The following is a 16,970-nucleotide window of genomic DNA, read 5'->3' on the forward strand; positions in this document are numbered from 1 at the left end:
TCCCTCCGGTCCCCCGGCTCCCTCTCTTTCACCACACGCCTCCCTGTCTTGAGTGTGTGTGTGTGTGTGTGTGTGTCTGTCTGTCCGTTTGGCCGTCTCGGGTGTCTCTCTCTCCAGCTTTTCCTTTCTCTCTCTGTCTCTCTTTGTCCGGACGATCTCTCTGTCTCCCCTGTCTCCATCTCTCTCAGTCTCTCCCCCGTCTCTGTCTCTGTGGCTCCCTCACCCCAACCTGCCCCCCCCACCACCTCCCTCCGCGCTGCATTTTAAAGTCTCTGGGATCCCCCCTCTCTCAGCCCACTTTCCTGTCGCCTTCCGTCTTTGTCTCCGCTTTGTCCGTGGCCCCCTCCTCGTTTCCGTTCCCCTTCCCTTCCAGCCCTGTGGTCCCTCTTCTACTGACCTCACCTGCCCCTTTCCATCCATCATCCTTGACTTTGCTTTCTCTCTGCCTCCTGGGGAGAAGGCAGCACAGAAGGGGGGCCAGCAGTGGGGGGGCGGGGGGAGCAAGGGAGAAGGTGCCTTGGGAGACAGTGAGGCCCGGGAAGGCCACCCCTTCTCTCCCCCCAGCCTTGAGTGCCCGGAAGGTCTCCCCGACTTCAGTCCTCAGGGGGACAGCAGGGGCCGAGGGGGGGGGCCTGGAGGGATGGTCATGTCTCCCCTCTGGGTGTCCACGCATTTCCCCACCGGACGAGGGAAGGCGGAAGGCCCCGTGGGCTGTGCTGTGACCCAGCAGCCGTCCCCACGCTGCCACCTGCAGCCCGCAATGAGTGCGGTCTCTGGCCAAGGCAAGAGGTGCCGGGGGCCAAGTCCCGGAAGAAGCCCAGAGTTAGGAGATAAACACCCCACTTTCCTCACCCTGAGGCTGGGCACCCCAGAGAGCATTCCACACCCTCCCTGAGTGGTCCCAGCAGGATTAAGACCCTGTGTGCCCGCAGGGGGAGACGTGCCCATCAACCCACCCTTCACGATTTCCTTCCCTCCAGCGTCTCCTGGAATCACCTCCCGGATAAGCCCCTCGCCTCTCCCTCTTGACTTGGGCCGGCTTCTGTGGAGCCCAGCCTCAGACAGCGGCCAGGCAGGGACGTGGGGGTGGGGGGGTGGGCCCAGAGGGTGGGCGAGGGGAAGAGAGAGATCCCCTGTGAATTATATCTGCCCACTTGGCCAGGCTGTGGTGCCTGAGCCGTTTGGTCCAAACACCGGCTGCGAAGGTGTTTTTCCGATGAGAGTAGCATTTAAGTCAGTTGACTTGAAGTAAAGCAGATTGTCCGCCATAATGTGGGTGGGCCTCGCCCCATCAGTTGAAGGCCTTACGAGAGAAAGACCGAAGTCCCCCCCGGAGGAGGTGGGAAATCTGCTTCCAGACTGCCCTCCAGCTCGAGCTGCAATGTCACTGCTTCCCTGGGTCTCCAGCCTGCTGACCTGCCCTGCAGACTTTGGGCTTGCCACCCCTCCCAATCACATGGGCCAATTCTTTTCTTTTTTATGTTTATTTTTAAATTTTTTTTTTTACTTTTCATTTAATTAATTAATTAAGTTATTGATTTATTTTTATTTTTTCAGTTCACATATATACATGAGACTTTAACTTGTTTTATTTTATTTTATTTTTTAATTTACATCCAAGTTCGTTAGCATCTAGAGCAACAGTGATTTCGGAAGTAGGTTCCTTCATGCCCCTTCCCCCGTTAGCCCCCCCCCCCCCCCCCCCCAACCCCGCCAGTTCTTTCAAATAAACCCATCAGGGCGCCTGGCTGGCTCCGGCTGGTGCAGTGTGCGACTCTTGCTCCCCGGGGGTTGTGAGTTCGAGCCCCACGTTGGGTGTAGAGATTCCTTAAAAAGGAAATCTTTAAAACAAGCCTATCTCTGTTGTCTACACATAGATGGTTCCGTTTGGAACCTGTTGGTCCCATTTCTCGGGAGGACCCCCGCGAGGAGACCTCCCCAGCCTCCAGCGCTGCGATCATGGGAGCCATGGCCAAGAAAGAAACAACAAAAAAAGAGTTCAAGACGTGGCACCCATCAGCTGACGAACGGATAACCACCATGCCGTGTGTTCGTGCCACGGAAGAGTATTTACCCATAAAAACGAATGAAGTTCTACTGACGCCTGTTACCACGTGGATGGACCCCGAAAACCCCGTGCCGTTTATACGAAATCTCCGGAAGAGCCAAATCCATAGAGACAGGAAGTGGATTCGCGTTGACGGCGCCTGGGTCGCTCGGTGGGTTGAGCGTCCGACTTCGGCTCAGGCCACGATCTTGCGGTTCACGAGTTCGAGCCCCACATCAAGCGCAGAGGCCGCTTTGGATCCTCTGTCCCCCTCTCTCTGCCCCTCCCCTACCCGCTGGCGCGCGCGCGCGCGCGCTCTCTCTCTCTCTCTCAAAAATAAACAAACATTTAAAAAAGAGAGAGAGTTGATTAGCGGTTGCCAGGGCTGGGGGAAGGGGAAAATTGGGAGTGACTGATAAATGGGTATGGGGTGTCCTTTTGGGGTGACGGAAAAGTTCTGGAAGCAGGTGGTGGTGAATGCACCAAGTGTCGCTGAATTGTGCGCTTGCAAATGGTTCAGACGGTAAAATGTTAGTGCGTTTTTATCGCAATCCAAAAGCAATGCGTTCGAGGTGTAGAGATACACAGACCATGAGGGACAAGGGGCGCCGGTGAATTGGCTGGAGAGATGGCCCGTCAGTTTCCTTCGGTGGCTGTCACCAATTAGCACCCCCTGGGGGCTTACACCAGCACGGCTTTGTCCTCTCACAGTTCTGGAAGCCGAGAAATTCCCAGATCGGTCTCTGAGCCAAAACCAAGGGGGCGGTGGGACCGTGTCCCCGCCAGAGGCTCGAGGGGAGAATCCGTTCCTTGCCTCTTCCGGCTTCTGGAGGCTTCCGGGGTTCTTTGGTTTGTGGCCCCATCACCCCGATCTTGAAGGCTGGCATCGGCAAATCTCTCCGCCCCCCGTCTCCGCTTGCCCACCTCCTCCGTGTGTCGTCTAAGCTCCCTCTGCTTGTCTCTTACAAGGAGGTCGTGACTGCATTTAGGGTTCACTTGGATCATCCAGGGTGATCTCCCCGTCTCAAGACCCTTTGTTTGTTTGTTTGTTTGTTTATCTATTTTTGGGAGAGTGCAAGCAGGGGAGGGACAGAGAGAGGGGGAGACAGAGAACCCCAAGCAGGCTCTGCACCGTCAGCACGGAGCCCGACGCGGGGCTCAACCTCGCGATCCCGCAAGATCATGACCCGAGCCGAAGTCAGATGCTTAACCGGCTGAGCCCCTCCAGGCGCCCTCCCTGCCTCCCAGACCTTTTACTGGGTCACACCGGCAAAATCCTTCTCTGTCCTATAAGGTGACATTCACGGAGTTGGGACGCGGCTCTCTTTGGGGGGCAGTATTCAGCCTACCAGGAATGGCCACCAACCATCCCTCGACTCTCTTTATGCCCACGCCCCACGGATCAAGAGGCGGCATCCGCTTGCGTTCCCCCGCGGCAATCTTGTGACCGGCTTTGACCGACAGAATGTAGTCGAAAGTGACGCGAGCCATTGTGGTGGCTTCTACAGTGGCTCCCTTGCAACCTGGCCGCCGCCACGCCGGAGAGAGGTCGGTCTGGGCCACCCTGGGGAGGAGGGGGGCCGCTGGAAGAGAGACGGAGACCTTTGGAGACAGAGAGACGGGGAGAGACAGCAGCGCAGGGACACGAGGCCAAGGAATCGTCAAGAAAGTCACGGGCTCCCGGCCACAGGCCCGGCGAGGCTTTGAGCCACACGCGTCGGTTACCTCAGACGCCAGTCCCGCGGGGCCTGCAGATAACTGGGACCCCAGCTGACACCCGGCCGCCGTCCGGGGACAGACCCCGAGCCAAGACCACCCAGGTCAAGCCACAGAGCCCACGAGAACTAAGTCGCCCGCGGAACCGTGGGAGATGCTACTCACCCGTTGCTTCAAGCCGGTAAGTTTTGGGAGTGGCTTGTTACGCAAGAGTCGAGCAGGGCAGGGGGCCTGGAGGCTCAGGGAACCGCGGGTGAGGAGTAGGACACGGGGCAGTTGCGGCGGGGTCTTAGGCGGAAGGTCTTTTGGGGGGAAACAGGCTAGAATGTTCGGGAGAAACAGGCCAAGCACTCGGGCGGGGGGGCCGTTGGGAAAGATGATGGCGAGGACAAGTGGGTGTCGAGTTCGGGTCCCGCCGGGGCCTCGATCTCAGAACAGCGGGTGTCACGGGTCCAGGACCCTCGGGCGTTAATTTCGGGGTCGGTTTCACCCCCCACCACTGTTCTGATTGGCCAGAGTTTCCCGGCAGCCGCTGGGCAGGCTCCCTCCAAGGTTTCTGCCTTAGACGTTGCTCACGGTGCCTCGACATCCGGTCTCCCACTTTCCCCCGAAACATCCCCTGAGATTTTAAGCGTGACGACTCCGTCCTTCCGGTTGGAATGACGTCACGGAGGTGAGCCATCCTGAGCCAAGGGGATGAGGGCCATCCTGCGGGCACTATTCACTTCACACGTACTTCCTTCTCTAGGCAATCAGCAGCTCTGTTTTGCAAAGAGACAAGCCCAGAGAGGTTAAGTAACTCGCTCGAGGTGGCCCAGCTTGCGAGCGGGAGAGCCGGGATGTGAACCCATGTCGTCTGACTCCAGGACCAACATCTTTGAGTCTGTCAAGTCCTTAACCAATTCGAAAGTCCGGCGAACGTTACAAGCCCCGTTCTGGGAAAACGGTCCCGCATGTGCCGTTTGTAGGCAAGCGCAGAGAGTTCCCGAAACCTGCAGACTCCGGCTTGAGAACCCTCATGTAGTCTGTTCCCTGAGCACCTGTCTGTGGTCTTGGGTGCACACGGCCGAGCGTGACTGGTTCCACAGAAGCCGAGTGTACACGTCAGCTTAGACCGTGTGATGCTGCCATAACAAATATCCCCAAATTTCTCAGCCGACGGAAATAAGCATTTCTTTCTTTCTTTCTTTCTTTCTTTCTTTCTTTCTTTCTTTTTGAGAGAGAGAGAGAGCACGTTTGAGCAGGGAAGAGGGGCAGAGGGAGGGAAGGAGAGAGAGAATCTTAAGCAGGCTCCACACTCAGAGCAGAGCCCAACTCAGGGCTCAATCCCATGACTCTGGGATCCTGACCTGAGCTGAAACCAAGAGGCAGATGCTCAACCGACTGAGCCACCCAGGCGCTCCCCCTTCTCTTTCTTAGTAATCTCTCTGTCCAACGTGGGGCTCAAACTCATGACCCCGAGATCAAGAGTCGCATGCATGCTCTGCTGACTGAGCCAGCCAGGTGCCCCAGATTTATTTCCCGATCAGGGTACAAGCCCACGGCAAGCTGGCTGCATGACACCCTCACTCTAGGACCCCGGGCTGTTAGTGTCTACGTTACGCCGTCACCATGGCTGAGGAGAAAGAGGCATGGCTGAGCACGCACTGGCTTTAAAAGCTTCTACCCAGGAGGGTCACACATCACCTCGGCCCTCTTTCTTTAGCTGAGGAAAGTCACTTGGCCACTACTGAATTCAAAGGGGGCAGGAAGGTACAATTTTCCCACCGGGAAAGCAAATCAAATTTACTAATGCTTAATACAATTTACCATATGGAATTTATGGGGGGGGGGGAAGGATACGAGTGGCTCACGGGAGCATGGAGTGGCCTGGAGAACCAGGCATGAGGCTGTTTCCAGAAAGAGAGCCCCAAACCACGCCCAGAAGTGACCTGACAAGGAAGCTGCTTCCATAACCCCTGAAAACCTCCGTCTTAGATGCACCCCCCACCCCCGCCTTTGCACCTGCTCCTGGGACCGTGAGGTAACTGCACCTGCCCGTCCCCCTGCCCCGCAGTGCTGATGTCGCCTCTGTGTCTGTGCTCCTTACAGCCGGCGAGCCCTCCCAAAGTCACAGGGTGCCTGTGTCACACTGTCCTCACCGGCTACGTGGAACCCATAAGGAGCCCCCTTTGCAAGGTGCTCCTCTGGAATTCAGGACTCCTGCTGGTGAGTCAGTTTGGGGAATCCAACTCACATGTCTGTGCCCTGGATGTAAAGGAGGCTGGGAAAGTGGGTTCCGAGGCTTCTTTCTAGAGGATGCAAACTCTGGAGCCTGGAAACACCGCCAAAACATAGTGAGTGTGCTTAGTAGCCGACTTGGGCCGAGGTCCTGCGTGATCTCGCGGTTCCTGGGTTCGAGCCCCGCGTCGGGCTCCGTGCGGACAGCTCAGAGCCCGGAACCTGCTTCGGGTTCTGTGTCTCCCTCTCTCTCTCTGCCCCTCCCCCGCTCACGCCCTGTCTCTCTCAAAACTAAACAAACATAAAAAGAAAAGAAATTTCCACCACATGCTCATGTGCCTGAGGTCCGGAGAGATGGGAGGTGGCAGCAGAAGGCTTCGGCGGGTCTCTGTGTTCGGTTCCCGTTGCGGCTGTTAACGCATTACCACCAGCCCAGGGGCTTCAAACGACACGCATTTATTCTCTCACAATCCTGGAGGCCAGAGGTCTCAAGTCAAGGCAACCGCAGCTCATTCCGGAGGCTCGAGGGGAGAGGCCAGGGGCGCCCGGGGTCCCTCGGCTGGTGGCACTGCCTGGTGACTCCAACCTCCACTTCCCTTGTCCCATGTCCTACGGTGATCACCGCCCCCCCCCCCCTTCGGAGGACCCTTGCGGTTGCACTGAGAGCCCACGCACATCGTCAAGGGGAAGGTCCGCTCCGTAAGATGTCGCGGTTAATCACATCTGTAAAGTCCCTCTTGCGGTGTAAGGGAACACAGTGTCCACGCGGTCTCAGGAGTAGCGTGCGGACGTGTGCGTGCGTGTGAGTGTGCGTTGGGGGGCATTATTCAGTCTACCCCAGCGTGGCTTAATGGAGCGCGTCCAAGGCTTCTCCGTCCTATGGACTCCTGTAGAGCCCAGCCAGTGGAGGGGCTGGAGCGAGGTCAGGGTTTCACCCCACCCCCCACCCCCCCAGCGGCAGCTCCCACCGGCCCCGCCCCGCCCCACGGGCGTGGGACGGTCGCACGCCTATACCGGAGCCACAGCTGGGGGGGGGGAGGGGGGGCATCCCTCTCCAGATGGCCCTCCTCTCCAGCTTCTGGAAGTCACTCAACCCCCGCCTCACCCCCCCACCCCCCGCCTTGCCCCTCCGGCTTTCGCCTCGGCTAGCCCCAGAGTTCTGCGCCACCCCTCGGCCATCTCCCTACACCCTGCACGCCTTCAGCCCCCCAGATCGGTGCCGTCTGTGTCCTGCTCCAAAGCCCTTCCACTCACGGGTCCCCGACCTGACCGCCACCTTTTCCACCCTGCTCGGCCTGTGTCACCCACTGCTCTGTGAGCCGGCCGAGAGCAGGGTCCAGGGACATTTCTGGTCCCTGCAGTGGCCCCAGCAGAGCGCCAGGCGCAGAGCGGGCAGGTGCTGGGTGAAGTGAATTAGAGAATTGGGGGGCTAGAGGGAGAGGAGGGGATATCCCTCATTCGTCTCCCCTGCGTTTGGGTTTTAGCAACAGAGACTCGGCACAGCCGGTTTGCAGGGAATCTGCGTCGCTCTGTCCTGAGGCTTTTCTGGGATGGGGATTGTGGTCCGCGAGTTGGGCGGGGGGGGGGGGAGAAAGGAGGCCAGGGGTGAGGGGAAAGAATATGAACTAAGAAAGTGAGCAAGCTGGAAATATCCAGAAAGTATAACGTTTCCATCTACTGAGTTCTTACTATGTGCTGGGTATTATTCTAAAAAATATAGATAAGTTAATACAACCCTGTACCATCAGCCCCATTATTATTATTATTATCCCCACTTTCCAGATGCGGGAACTGAGGCACCAAGAGAGGAAATCTTTGCGCTCTTGTTGGCTTCCGTGACAGTTCACGTAGATCCCTCGCAAGCTGACTCCCGTGGGACTCGCAGCATCATCACGTCCCTCGTCACATCCACGTCCCAAGCCCTGGATGTGCTGCTCTTTGAAGCTGAGATCTTAACTTCCTGCCGCCAGGCTCGCCCATTTCCTTGCCGGGTAAGATAGGTGTACTGGTCCTCTGTGGCGCTCTGGGCCTCAGCCACCTCCGTCCCCGCCCTTTCTAGACATGACACTTCGGGCAAGTTGCTTCCCCTCTCTGAGCCTGTTTCCTGCGCCGGTAGAAGCGGGGGGGAGATCCGCAGGAGGACCCGACACAGTGCCTGGCATCGTTGCTGTGGGCCCCAGGAACGTGAGATGCTCTTATGCCCCTGCATTCAATGCCCTCCTGCTCCACAGCCCTTCCCACCTTGGAGGGGAAAGTCCGCTCACACCCGTATCTTCCTCCAGCAACCCCCTCTTTCTCTACAAGGTTGTCCAAAGCGTGGTCTACATGCTCTGCCTCAGTTTCCCCGACTTCCACTCCCTCCTCCTCACTCTAGATCAGCCCGCCTGCTGCCCCACACCCTCCACCAAACTGCTCCGGTCCAGTCCCAAATCCCAAGGTCGCTTTCTACTGCTCATCTTTTCCCACCTTTCACTCCGTCAACCACGCCCTCATTCTGGAAACGCTCTCCCCTCGGCTTCAGGTGGAGCCAGTCCGCAGGTTTCCCACCTCTCTGGGGGGTCCTTCCCCCCCCCCCCGCCCCCCCCCAGGCGGGTCTCCCGTGTTCCTTGTGCCCCACCCCCTCCGTAGCTTGGTGATGCCTCACTGCCCACAAATCTCAAGCCCCTGTCAAGCACACCCCCCCTCCCCTGAGCTCCAGGACGCCCCCCTCCACTTCCCCGATGTCTGTGGATGTTCCCCTAGGCATCACCCTCAGCATATACTCACCTGTACCCAGCGAGTTCTCCAGACCTGTTCCCCAGATTATCCCCACCTTCATTCCCCAAACCCAGGAGAAACCTCACTGCCTCTGTGGCAAATTCTCCACCATGGCTCCCTCCCCACCCCCACCCCCCAATTCCCGGACCCACTCTCCACCCTTCTCCCGCCCCGCTCTGTGTCCCAAGAGGCTGACCTCTATGCACCACCTGTTGACCTCTGGCTTCTGGTGGAGTTCAGCCAATGGAAGGCACCAGCCGGAGACTGGTGGGCGGGAGGAGGGTCAGGTTGGGGTGCTCACTCTCCAGCCCCCCCCCCACACCCCGTCTCTTGGGTGTGGGCTGTCCCTGCCCATACCCCGGGCCTCCGCTCTAGCCACCCCTTCAAGTCTCAGTAGCTTCAGCTCACACTTCAGCCTTCGAGCTGGGGTGGTGGAACTGCTCCCTCTACTGCTGGCCCCGGGTACTGCACCTTCCCCGAGCTTGTTTTCCTTGACCTTGGCCCCCTCCCCTCCCCCCGCCTTAATCCCCTAAAATAGCCCTTTCGTTAAACTCTCCCTGGCTATTCCGTTTGGGTGCACTCTCTCTTTCCTGCCAGGGCCCTGCCTGTGCGCTCTCTCCGAACCCTCCCATCCAGCCTGACCCATTATCTCGAGCCACCACCCCCTTTCCCCCCCCCCCCCCCCCGCCCACTCCAGGACCCTTCCTTGGCCGCCCCAGCCTCCTCCCTGATCTCGCAGCCTCGGGGCTCACAGGCAGCCAGAAGGCAAGTTGGAAAATGTAAATCAGACCACATCAACTGCCTGCCCTCCCTTCCCCGTCCCCCTTAAATCCCTTCCAAAGCTCCCCTTTGCTTTTGGGATACATTCGAAGCTCCTGAGAGTGGCTGATAAGGTCTCTTGGGCTCTCTCCACTCCCCACCCTCATGCACCCCATACTCCATTCGTGCAACCCTCTTGCAGGAGTACGAAAAAGCCGGTAACTCACAAGTCCGCACACCTTTACATAGGCTGTGCCCTTCACCTGGACACACACACACCCCCCTCCTCCTATATCAGGATTCTGAGAAAATGACTTGCTTTATTCGGGAAACTCCCATCAACCCCAGCTCCTCTGATCAGGCAAATCTGGGTCCTCCTCTTTTGTGTTCCCAAGATGCTCAGTGAAAGGGAATAGTTGGTGGCTGCTGGGATGGGGGCGTGGCTAGGAAAGCTCCCGGAGCGGAGGCGTGGGGGCGTGGCTAGGCAAACTGGGTGGCGAATGAGGGCGTGGCTACGGGAAGCTGGTGTGAACTTTTGGGAGTGGCTGGTGCCCGTGGGTGTCCTGCCTGGAAAGACCCAGAGTACCTGGTCTATTTCACAGTTGCCCAAATCTCAGTCACAGACCTCATGAGCTCCCTCCTCTAGAATCCCAACTCCTCGCAAGAAGGCTGTTTTGTTTTGTTTTGTTTCAGGCAGAATTTCAAAGTTTTATGGCAACTTGTACAGAAATCACAGAGAAGAGACAACGACCGGTGCTGATGAGCTAGGAGTAGAGAAAGGGGAGTGGGTAACAGGTCTGGGATGTTGGGGTGATGCACAACAGGACGATAGGACGCTAAAAACCTGTGGGAAGCAGGGTGTTACAGGGGTTGCAGGGTGATCCTCAGGGTCCCAAGAAGTGGGCAGCACTCCGCACACCCCAAGTGTGTCCTTTGGGCAGGAAACAACGGTAAGAAAATGCAGGTGGCCTACCAACAGACGGGTGGCCTCCAAGGTTAAAAATGCCCACCCAGACCCCCTGGCCCCAGTCCCACCCTCCCACCCACCCACCCACCCCTGCTCCCCATCAGGCAGAGATGTGGCAGCATTTGCTGGCTTGTAGCATTGGTCCTCTGGGACCCTCGGTCTCCTCTTCGAGGGTCCTGCCCGGATTGGCTGGCACTGAGGGCAAAATGAGCCTTCTAGATTGTCAGGGGAGATCGCTGGACTCCCTTCGATTCCCGGCCTCCTCCCCAAAGCCAGTTACCACGGCTGGGGGAGTCTGCTGCCCTCGCAAAAGGAAAGTCTGTCACCCCCTTTCCCCAAGACATGCACCCTCCCGTGTCCCCCCTCCCCCAAACACACTATATATACACACAGGCCCCCCCCCACCCAAGGTGTGGCTGGGCTCTAGGAGGTAGTGGAGGCCAGTGGGGGCGCTGGAATGTGAGAAGTTGCAGGTTCAAATGCGCCTCCTCCAGCTCTGAAACCCCACACTTCTCCCCTCCCTTCTCCAAGCCTCGAAAATTAGTGTCCTCCCAAGGGCCTGAGTGGAGAAATCAGGGAAGGCGTGGCCCCCTTTTGCACGCACCTACCTGTTCCTCCGCCCCACCCTCGGGGGCTGAACAGAGCTCGCTGAGGGTTGGGGAGAGGGGCCGAGATCAGGGACATCCTGGGATGGGTCAGCCTCCTTCAAAGGTCCCCCAGGGAGGGCTGGGTTCTGAGGCTCTGGGGCACAGGTCCCTGGCGGTGGTGGCGGTGGGAGGGGGGGGGCGTCCTCTAGAGGAAGGGGGCCTTAAGGGATAGGGTAAGGCTGGGTGTGGAGGGAGACAGATGTTATAGATTCTCTAGAAGGTCGCGGGGTAGGGGGCGGTTCTCTGGGGAGGGGCCTCGAGGTGGCAATGTCCCCGGGGGGGGGGGGGGCGGACAGTGGCTACCAGGGCTGGGCGGCAGTTGTGGGTATCTCGGGGAGACCCCCGAGGGGAAGGGACGAGGATGTTAGTGGGGACGGAGGGCAGGGATATTAACTGCCAGGAGGAAGGGAGGCTGAGTCCCAGGAGAGAGGAGGCCGAATCTCTCTGGAGGACAAAAGGAGACGCGGGTCCGAAGCAGGGGCAGCCGAGTCTCTGGGGAGGGGGAGGGGGGCCTAGAAGCCCCGGATGTGGCAGTACGCCTCGAGGCTGGCGAAGAGGATGTACAGGAACCAGAGGCCCAGGAAGAGCGCCGTGGTGGCGAGCTTGGGGCCCCGCGGGCCGCCCAGCTCGCCGCCGATGTGCGGCCGGCGCCGGTACAGCAGCACGGCGATGCCCACGAAGGCGAAGACGGTGAAGAGAGTGACGGAGAAGGCCAGCGTGCCGGTGCGCACCTCGAACGGGCGGCCCTGCACCGCCCAGTACACGGCGGCCACCGACCAGGCCACGCCCAGGCCCAGGAACACGTTCACCGCGTTGGAGCCCGTCACGTTGCCGATGGACGCGTCCGCGCACTGGTCCTGCAGCGCCGCCACCTTGCTGGCGAACGTGTCTGCGTGGGCAGAGACACGGCGGTCACAGGGGCCCAGCCTGTCCCCCACGCCAGCTTCCCAGGAGACCCCGACACCGTCCCCGGTGCCCCCCCCCCCCCCCCCCGGGCAGACCCCGCCTCCCGCGGCCGCAGCTCCCCGCCGGAGGCCCTTGACCCCAAGCAAGCCACAAAGTGGGTCATCATGCCGGTGCCGGGCGCTCTGCAAGACTCGCTGCCTGCTTTCTATGGGACTTGTCTGCATCCAGTGGTATCCACGGCCTACTTTCTATGGCACCCCCTGCCTGCTTCCGGTGGAACCACTGTCCGATCGCAGTCTCTGCATTCAGGGGGGGTCTGCTGCCTGCTTTCTATGGGACTCGCCGCCCGCTTTCCATAGGAATCGCTGTCTGCATTGCATGAACCCGCTGCCTATTTTCTACTGGCCCCATCACCCCATCGCCAGCTGGCGGGACAAGTGTTCGGTTCCACCCACATGCAACCCCCTTCCCGTCAATTCCCCACCTGGTCTCTGTCCAGCACGCAGCCCCCTTTCTGCGGCCTCCACCCATTTCTCAACATCTCGCTAAAAACTCAAATCTCCGGTATAGAGCGCAGGCATCGGAGAGCCAGTCACAATAGCTGCTTTCTGGGGCGCCTGGGTGGCTCAGCGGGTTTAGGCGGCTGACTTTTGCTTTCGGCTCAGGTCGTGGTCTCACGGCGGTGAGACGGGCCCCCCCGGCCCCCCCCCCCCCCCCCCGAGTCAGGCTCCACACTCAGGGCGGGCTTGGAGCCTGCTTGGGATTCTCTCTCTCCCTCTCTCTCTGCCCCTCCCCCACTGTTCTCTCTCTCTCTCTCTCTCTCTCTCTTTCTCCAAAAATAAACATGAAAAAAAAAAAAAGTTGCTTTCTACAGGCCCCGCCCCCTGCTTTCTATGGAACCCACTGTCTGGGTCCTACATTTCCCAATACCTTAGTTCTACGGGACATCCCGATGGTTGCTTTGGGGGAGGATTCCGTTTACCTACTGCATCTACAGGACCTCCCCGCCTGGTTTCTCTCATGCTCCCTCATTACGTTTCTGTGGGGCCCACCATCCGGGTTCTGTGGGATTCCACCACCTTATTTCTGCACAACCTTCCTCTCGGGCTCTACTGCTGGGCTTCTCTGAGACTCTCCCCGGACCAGCGGTTTCCCAGGGGGGTTACCAGGGATGGAGGTGCCCAGGGCCACGAAGACTACGGCGTTGACAGAGTCCTTGAGGCCGACGGTGCAGCCAAAGTGCGAGGCAAGGTCCCCGATGAGGGCGGTGAGCAGGCCGATGACCAGGATGCAGACGCCGAAGCAGGCCCAGCCGTGGCAGTACTCCGTGGGGGGCACGCAGGCAAAGAGCACCTTCCAGAACACCGTCAGGAAGTGCATGACGTAGTCAAAGCAGGAAGGCAGCCGTTCCTCCCGGGACCCGTCCTCCTCCTCCTCCTCGTCCCCTGTGGGCACACGACCCAGCTGGGGCACACACCCAGGCCACCTTCTTCCTGGCCTACCGAGCGGCCCCCCCCCCCCCCCCCGTTTTGTTCAGTAAAATTCTGCTCTATAAAATGCCTTGCCTTCTCAGAATTCCTTGCGGCCAGGAGCCCAGATACCAATACTCGCTTTTCCAGAATCCCTCGGTGCCGGAGGCCATGTGCTCGGCTAAAAACATCTGGCTTGCCAGGATCCCTTGCCGCTAGGGGTGGCCACATCCCTAGCCAAAAAAAAACCAGTCCTTTTCCCAGACGCCTTCATAGCTACCATTTACAGAAAGCCATTTCTACAGCTGGAAATATTGACTTCCTCTGACTCATTGTAGCTAACAGTAGCCACATACTCAGCTAAAGGTGCTTGTTTTCCCAGAACGCCTTGCAACAGCAGCCCTGTGACCCAGCCCGGCCAGGAGACCTAAGCGGAGGGCTTCTGGAAAGCTCTGGCTTTCCTGACACGGGCACTGTGTCACAGAGGTGTTTTCTGACCGCTGTAAAGGATGCCTCACTGGCCCTTCGTGGTGCTTGTATCACCTGCTGTGACTGAATGTGACCTGTCTTTGACCTGCCACTTGGGACGTGTGTCAGGGGAAAGCCCACATGGAATGTGTCGTCTACCTTGCCCTAAACTGAGAAGCACAAAGCAATGAATGAGAAGTAGGAAACGAATTGAATGGGCGCTACGCCTGGAAGGACGCCGATAAGGAAGAGGGTAGTCCTCGATCAGTCGCGCAGAGCAAGTCAGGGAGCAAAATGCAGGGAGCCACGGCGACGACGGGCACCCAAGCTCCTCTGAATTGTCAGCCAGCAGAGGACACACTGACGGATTCGGGAATTCGGGTCATCTATCCCTCTCCTGCTTTTCCAGCTCACTTAGTCTCTTGTCTTGTTTTTTTTTTTTTTTTTTTAAGTTTGCAAATGCTTAACTGAGTGGTTTCTTCATTCTTTGCACCATCTTTCAAAGGAGACTTTTGCGGCGACCCCAGGAAAAGTGGAATTGGACGCTCCAAAGCAGCAGGCACGCTGCCCCTTCTTGCTATCCTACTGCCTCTTTCTCCCCGCCTGGAATGCGAGCTTGACGCCTGGGGATGCGGCAGCGATTTTGCCACCATGTGGGCAAAGGTTGAGAGTGGGAAAGATAAATGAAGAGGGAGCCTGGGCATTTAATGATGTTACCGAGCTGCTGACTCTTTATTGCCTCCTACGGATTCCTTTGTTCTGTGGCAAAAGTAACCTCCAGGGTGCTTCAGCTGCTTGTGGTTGCGTTTTCTGTTGTTCGCCGCTGAATGCGTTCCTCACTGGCCACGGTGAGACGTGGCCGAAGTCAGAGTGGGGAGAACGCGCTCTTGGCAGGGAAGGGCTGCTATCACTGCCTCTCCCGGGGGCTTTTCCCTGCCCTGCTTCAAATCCTGCCTTGGTTTCCCACTGCCCTTAGACCGAGGCCCACATTCCTGTGCTTGGCATTCAAGGCTCCGGTCTCTGCAGACTCCTCCAGCCTTTCCCATCAGGGGAGGCTCTTCAGCCTTTCCCATAGAGGGAGCCTCATGGTTACGCCTGTGGCTCCGGAGCCACGTCTCTGGTTCCAAACTCCGGATCTGCTGCGTGATCCTGAATCCGTGTCCTAACCTCTCTGAGCCTCCGCATGCCTATCTGAGAAATGGGAGTAAAAACTGGACCTGCCTCAAGAGGGGTCTGTAACGACTGCATGAGGCGGGCCACGTAAAGTACTCTCTGCGCAGCCCGGCGGCGCATCTCCAGCCTGACGGCTGTTATTGAAAGGCCCCTTCTAGTGCCTGGGGAGATTCACGCGTCATCCAAGGGGGTGAGACCCGCCCCTCTCCGTCAGCCCCTCAAGCAGTTTCATGCTCGCGGCAAGGAGGCAGGGGCACGTGTTGAACAAAGTGCTCAGAATGATCAAGGACCGGGCTGGAAACTTGGGGAGCATTAGCTGACTCAGGCCAGACAGGAAATGGGCTTCAAAGGCTGCCTGGCGCTCCAAGGTCCCCATCATGACGTCATCATCAGGATTCTTACCGCTGGTAGGGTTTTACCCTCCCCCACTCCACTACTTCCTCTGATCTAATGGGTTGCTTCCTGCCGACCCACCAGCTGAGTCACCTCCACGACCACCGACCACCGGCTCACACCCCGCAGCCTCAGTTTTGTGCTACCCTGTCTTCTCTGCTGAGCCCGGAGGGAGTGCTGTCTCTCCACGGTCCCTCCCGTCCGTCACCTCCTGCCAGCTGGACAGCCTCAACTCCCGCGCCGCCCCGTCCCAGCTTCTCCTTCCTTCCACAAGCTCCCTCCGGCGCCTGGAGCTTCCCCCATTCAAAATGCTCCGTGGTCCCCCCGCCCTTGCACCGAAATGACACCCCAGCTCCCTGCGGTGGCCTATGCGGACCTGCGCGGTCTGGGCTCTGCCCACCTCCAGCTCCTGAGGCTGTTTCTTCACGCCCGAACCTAGTCACCCTCCCCAAACGCGCCACGACCTAGGGTACTTGCAAACTCTGTACTTGGTTTCCCCCTCTGCCTGCAACACCTCCCCGTCTTCTTCCTCCTCCTGGCTAACGCTTATTCCAATGTGAAGACGCAGCTCAGAAGCCTCCTCCTCCAGGGAGCCCTCCCGGACCCTCAGGCTGGGTCAACCTCCTGTCTGGGTTCCCGCAGCAACCTGAGGTCCCCTGGCCCAGCCCTGCCTGCTCTGGGTTGTCACTGTGTTGTGGCACGTGTGTCTCCCCCCACTGGACTATGAGCACTGTGAGAATAGGCTTCATGCCGTCATATCATCTCTTTGTCCCCGGCAATGTCGTGCACAGGGCTGAGTCCAGAGGATCCCCCAGAAACAGATATTGGAGGGTGCCTGGGTGGCTCAGGCAGTCGAGCCTCTGACTTTGGCTCGGGTCATGATCTCACAGTTCATGGGTTTGAGCCCTGCGTCGGGCTCCGTGCTGACAGCTCGGAGCCTGGAGCCGGCTTTGGATTCTGGGTCTCCCTCTCTCTCTCTCTCTCTGCCCCTTCCCTGCTCCCTCCCTCTCTCAAAAATAAAGATGAAAATAATAATAATAATAATAAAGAAATAGATATTGAAAGAATGTGGCTTCAGAGAGAGACATCACTTCGCTTCCTGGTATATTTCCATTCCCAAAGCCTGGTTTGTTTCCATCTCCCTGTTCAACCACAATTCCTAGTGTATTTTCAGTTCCTACAGTTAGGCCTCCCTGAAGGAGGCCTGATGTTGTATAAGGGACAGAAGCCTTGAGCTCCAGCTCGTTCCCTGTGGGACTTCAGGCCAGTCCCTCGTCTGCTGCTGGGCCTCAGTTTCCCCAATCGGTACCACAAAGGGCCAATGTTGGTCTCCCAAGACTGAACCTGTGAATCCAAGTGCCACGGTGTCTCTGGCCACAGGGGGGCAGTGTGGGCCCATCTGAGACCCAAGGAAGGCGAAACCCGCACAGGTGGGAGAGAGCTGGGAT

The 16,970-nt window shown here is 58.5% G+C and overlaps 1 protein-coding gene and 1 long non-coding RNA gene across 3 annotated transcripts in view; one reads left to right on the forward strand and one right to left on the reverse strand.

Annotated features, from left to right (window-relative positions):
• Positions 1-7,231: 7,231 nt before the first annotated feature.
• On the forward strand, positions 7,232-10,424 carry LOC121018689 (uncharacterized). Its single transcript, XR_005785286.1, has 2 exons — positions 7,232-7,974; positions 10,193-10,424. It is a non-coding gene; the product is annotated as an uncharacterized LOC121018689 (long non-coding RNA).
• An 889-nt stretch (positions 10,425-11,313) lies between these two features.
• Positions 11,314-16,970, reverse strand: part of SLC8A2 (solute carrier family 8 member A2) — a 28,419-nt gene continuing 22,762 nt past the window's right edge. Inside the window, exons 9-10 of one of the 2 annotated variants that reach the window (XM_040457538.1) lie at positions 13,186-13,464; positions 11,314-12,002 (exon numbers count right to left, since the gene is read on the reverse strand). In XM_040457538.1, the coding sequence (XP_040313472.1) occupies positions 11,626-12,002; positions 13,186-13,464 (656 nt within the window). In that variant the 3' untranslated portion in view covers positions 11,314-11,625. The remainder of the gene's footprint in view (positions 12,003-13,185; positions 13,465-16,970) is intronic. The other variant, XM_040457539.1, reaches the window with a different exon arrangement.

This window comes from Herpailurus yagouaroundi, unplaced genomic scaffold (genome assembly GCF_014898765.1).
Source record: "Herpailurus yagouaroundi ecotype Mexico unplaced genomic scaffold, PumYag 220, whole genome shotgun sequence".
Taxonomy (NCBI): Eukaryota; Metazoa; Chordata; class Mammalia; order Carnivora; family Felidae; genus Herpailurus; species Herpailurus yagouaroundi.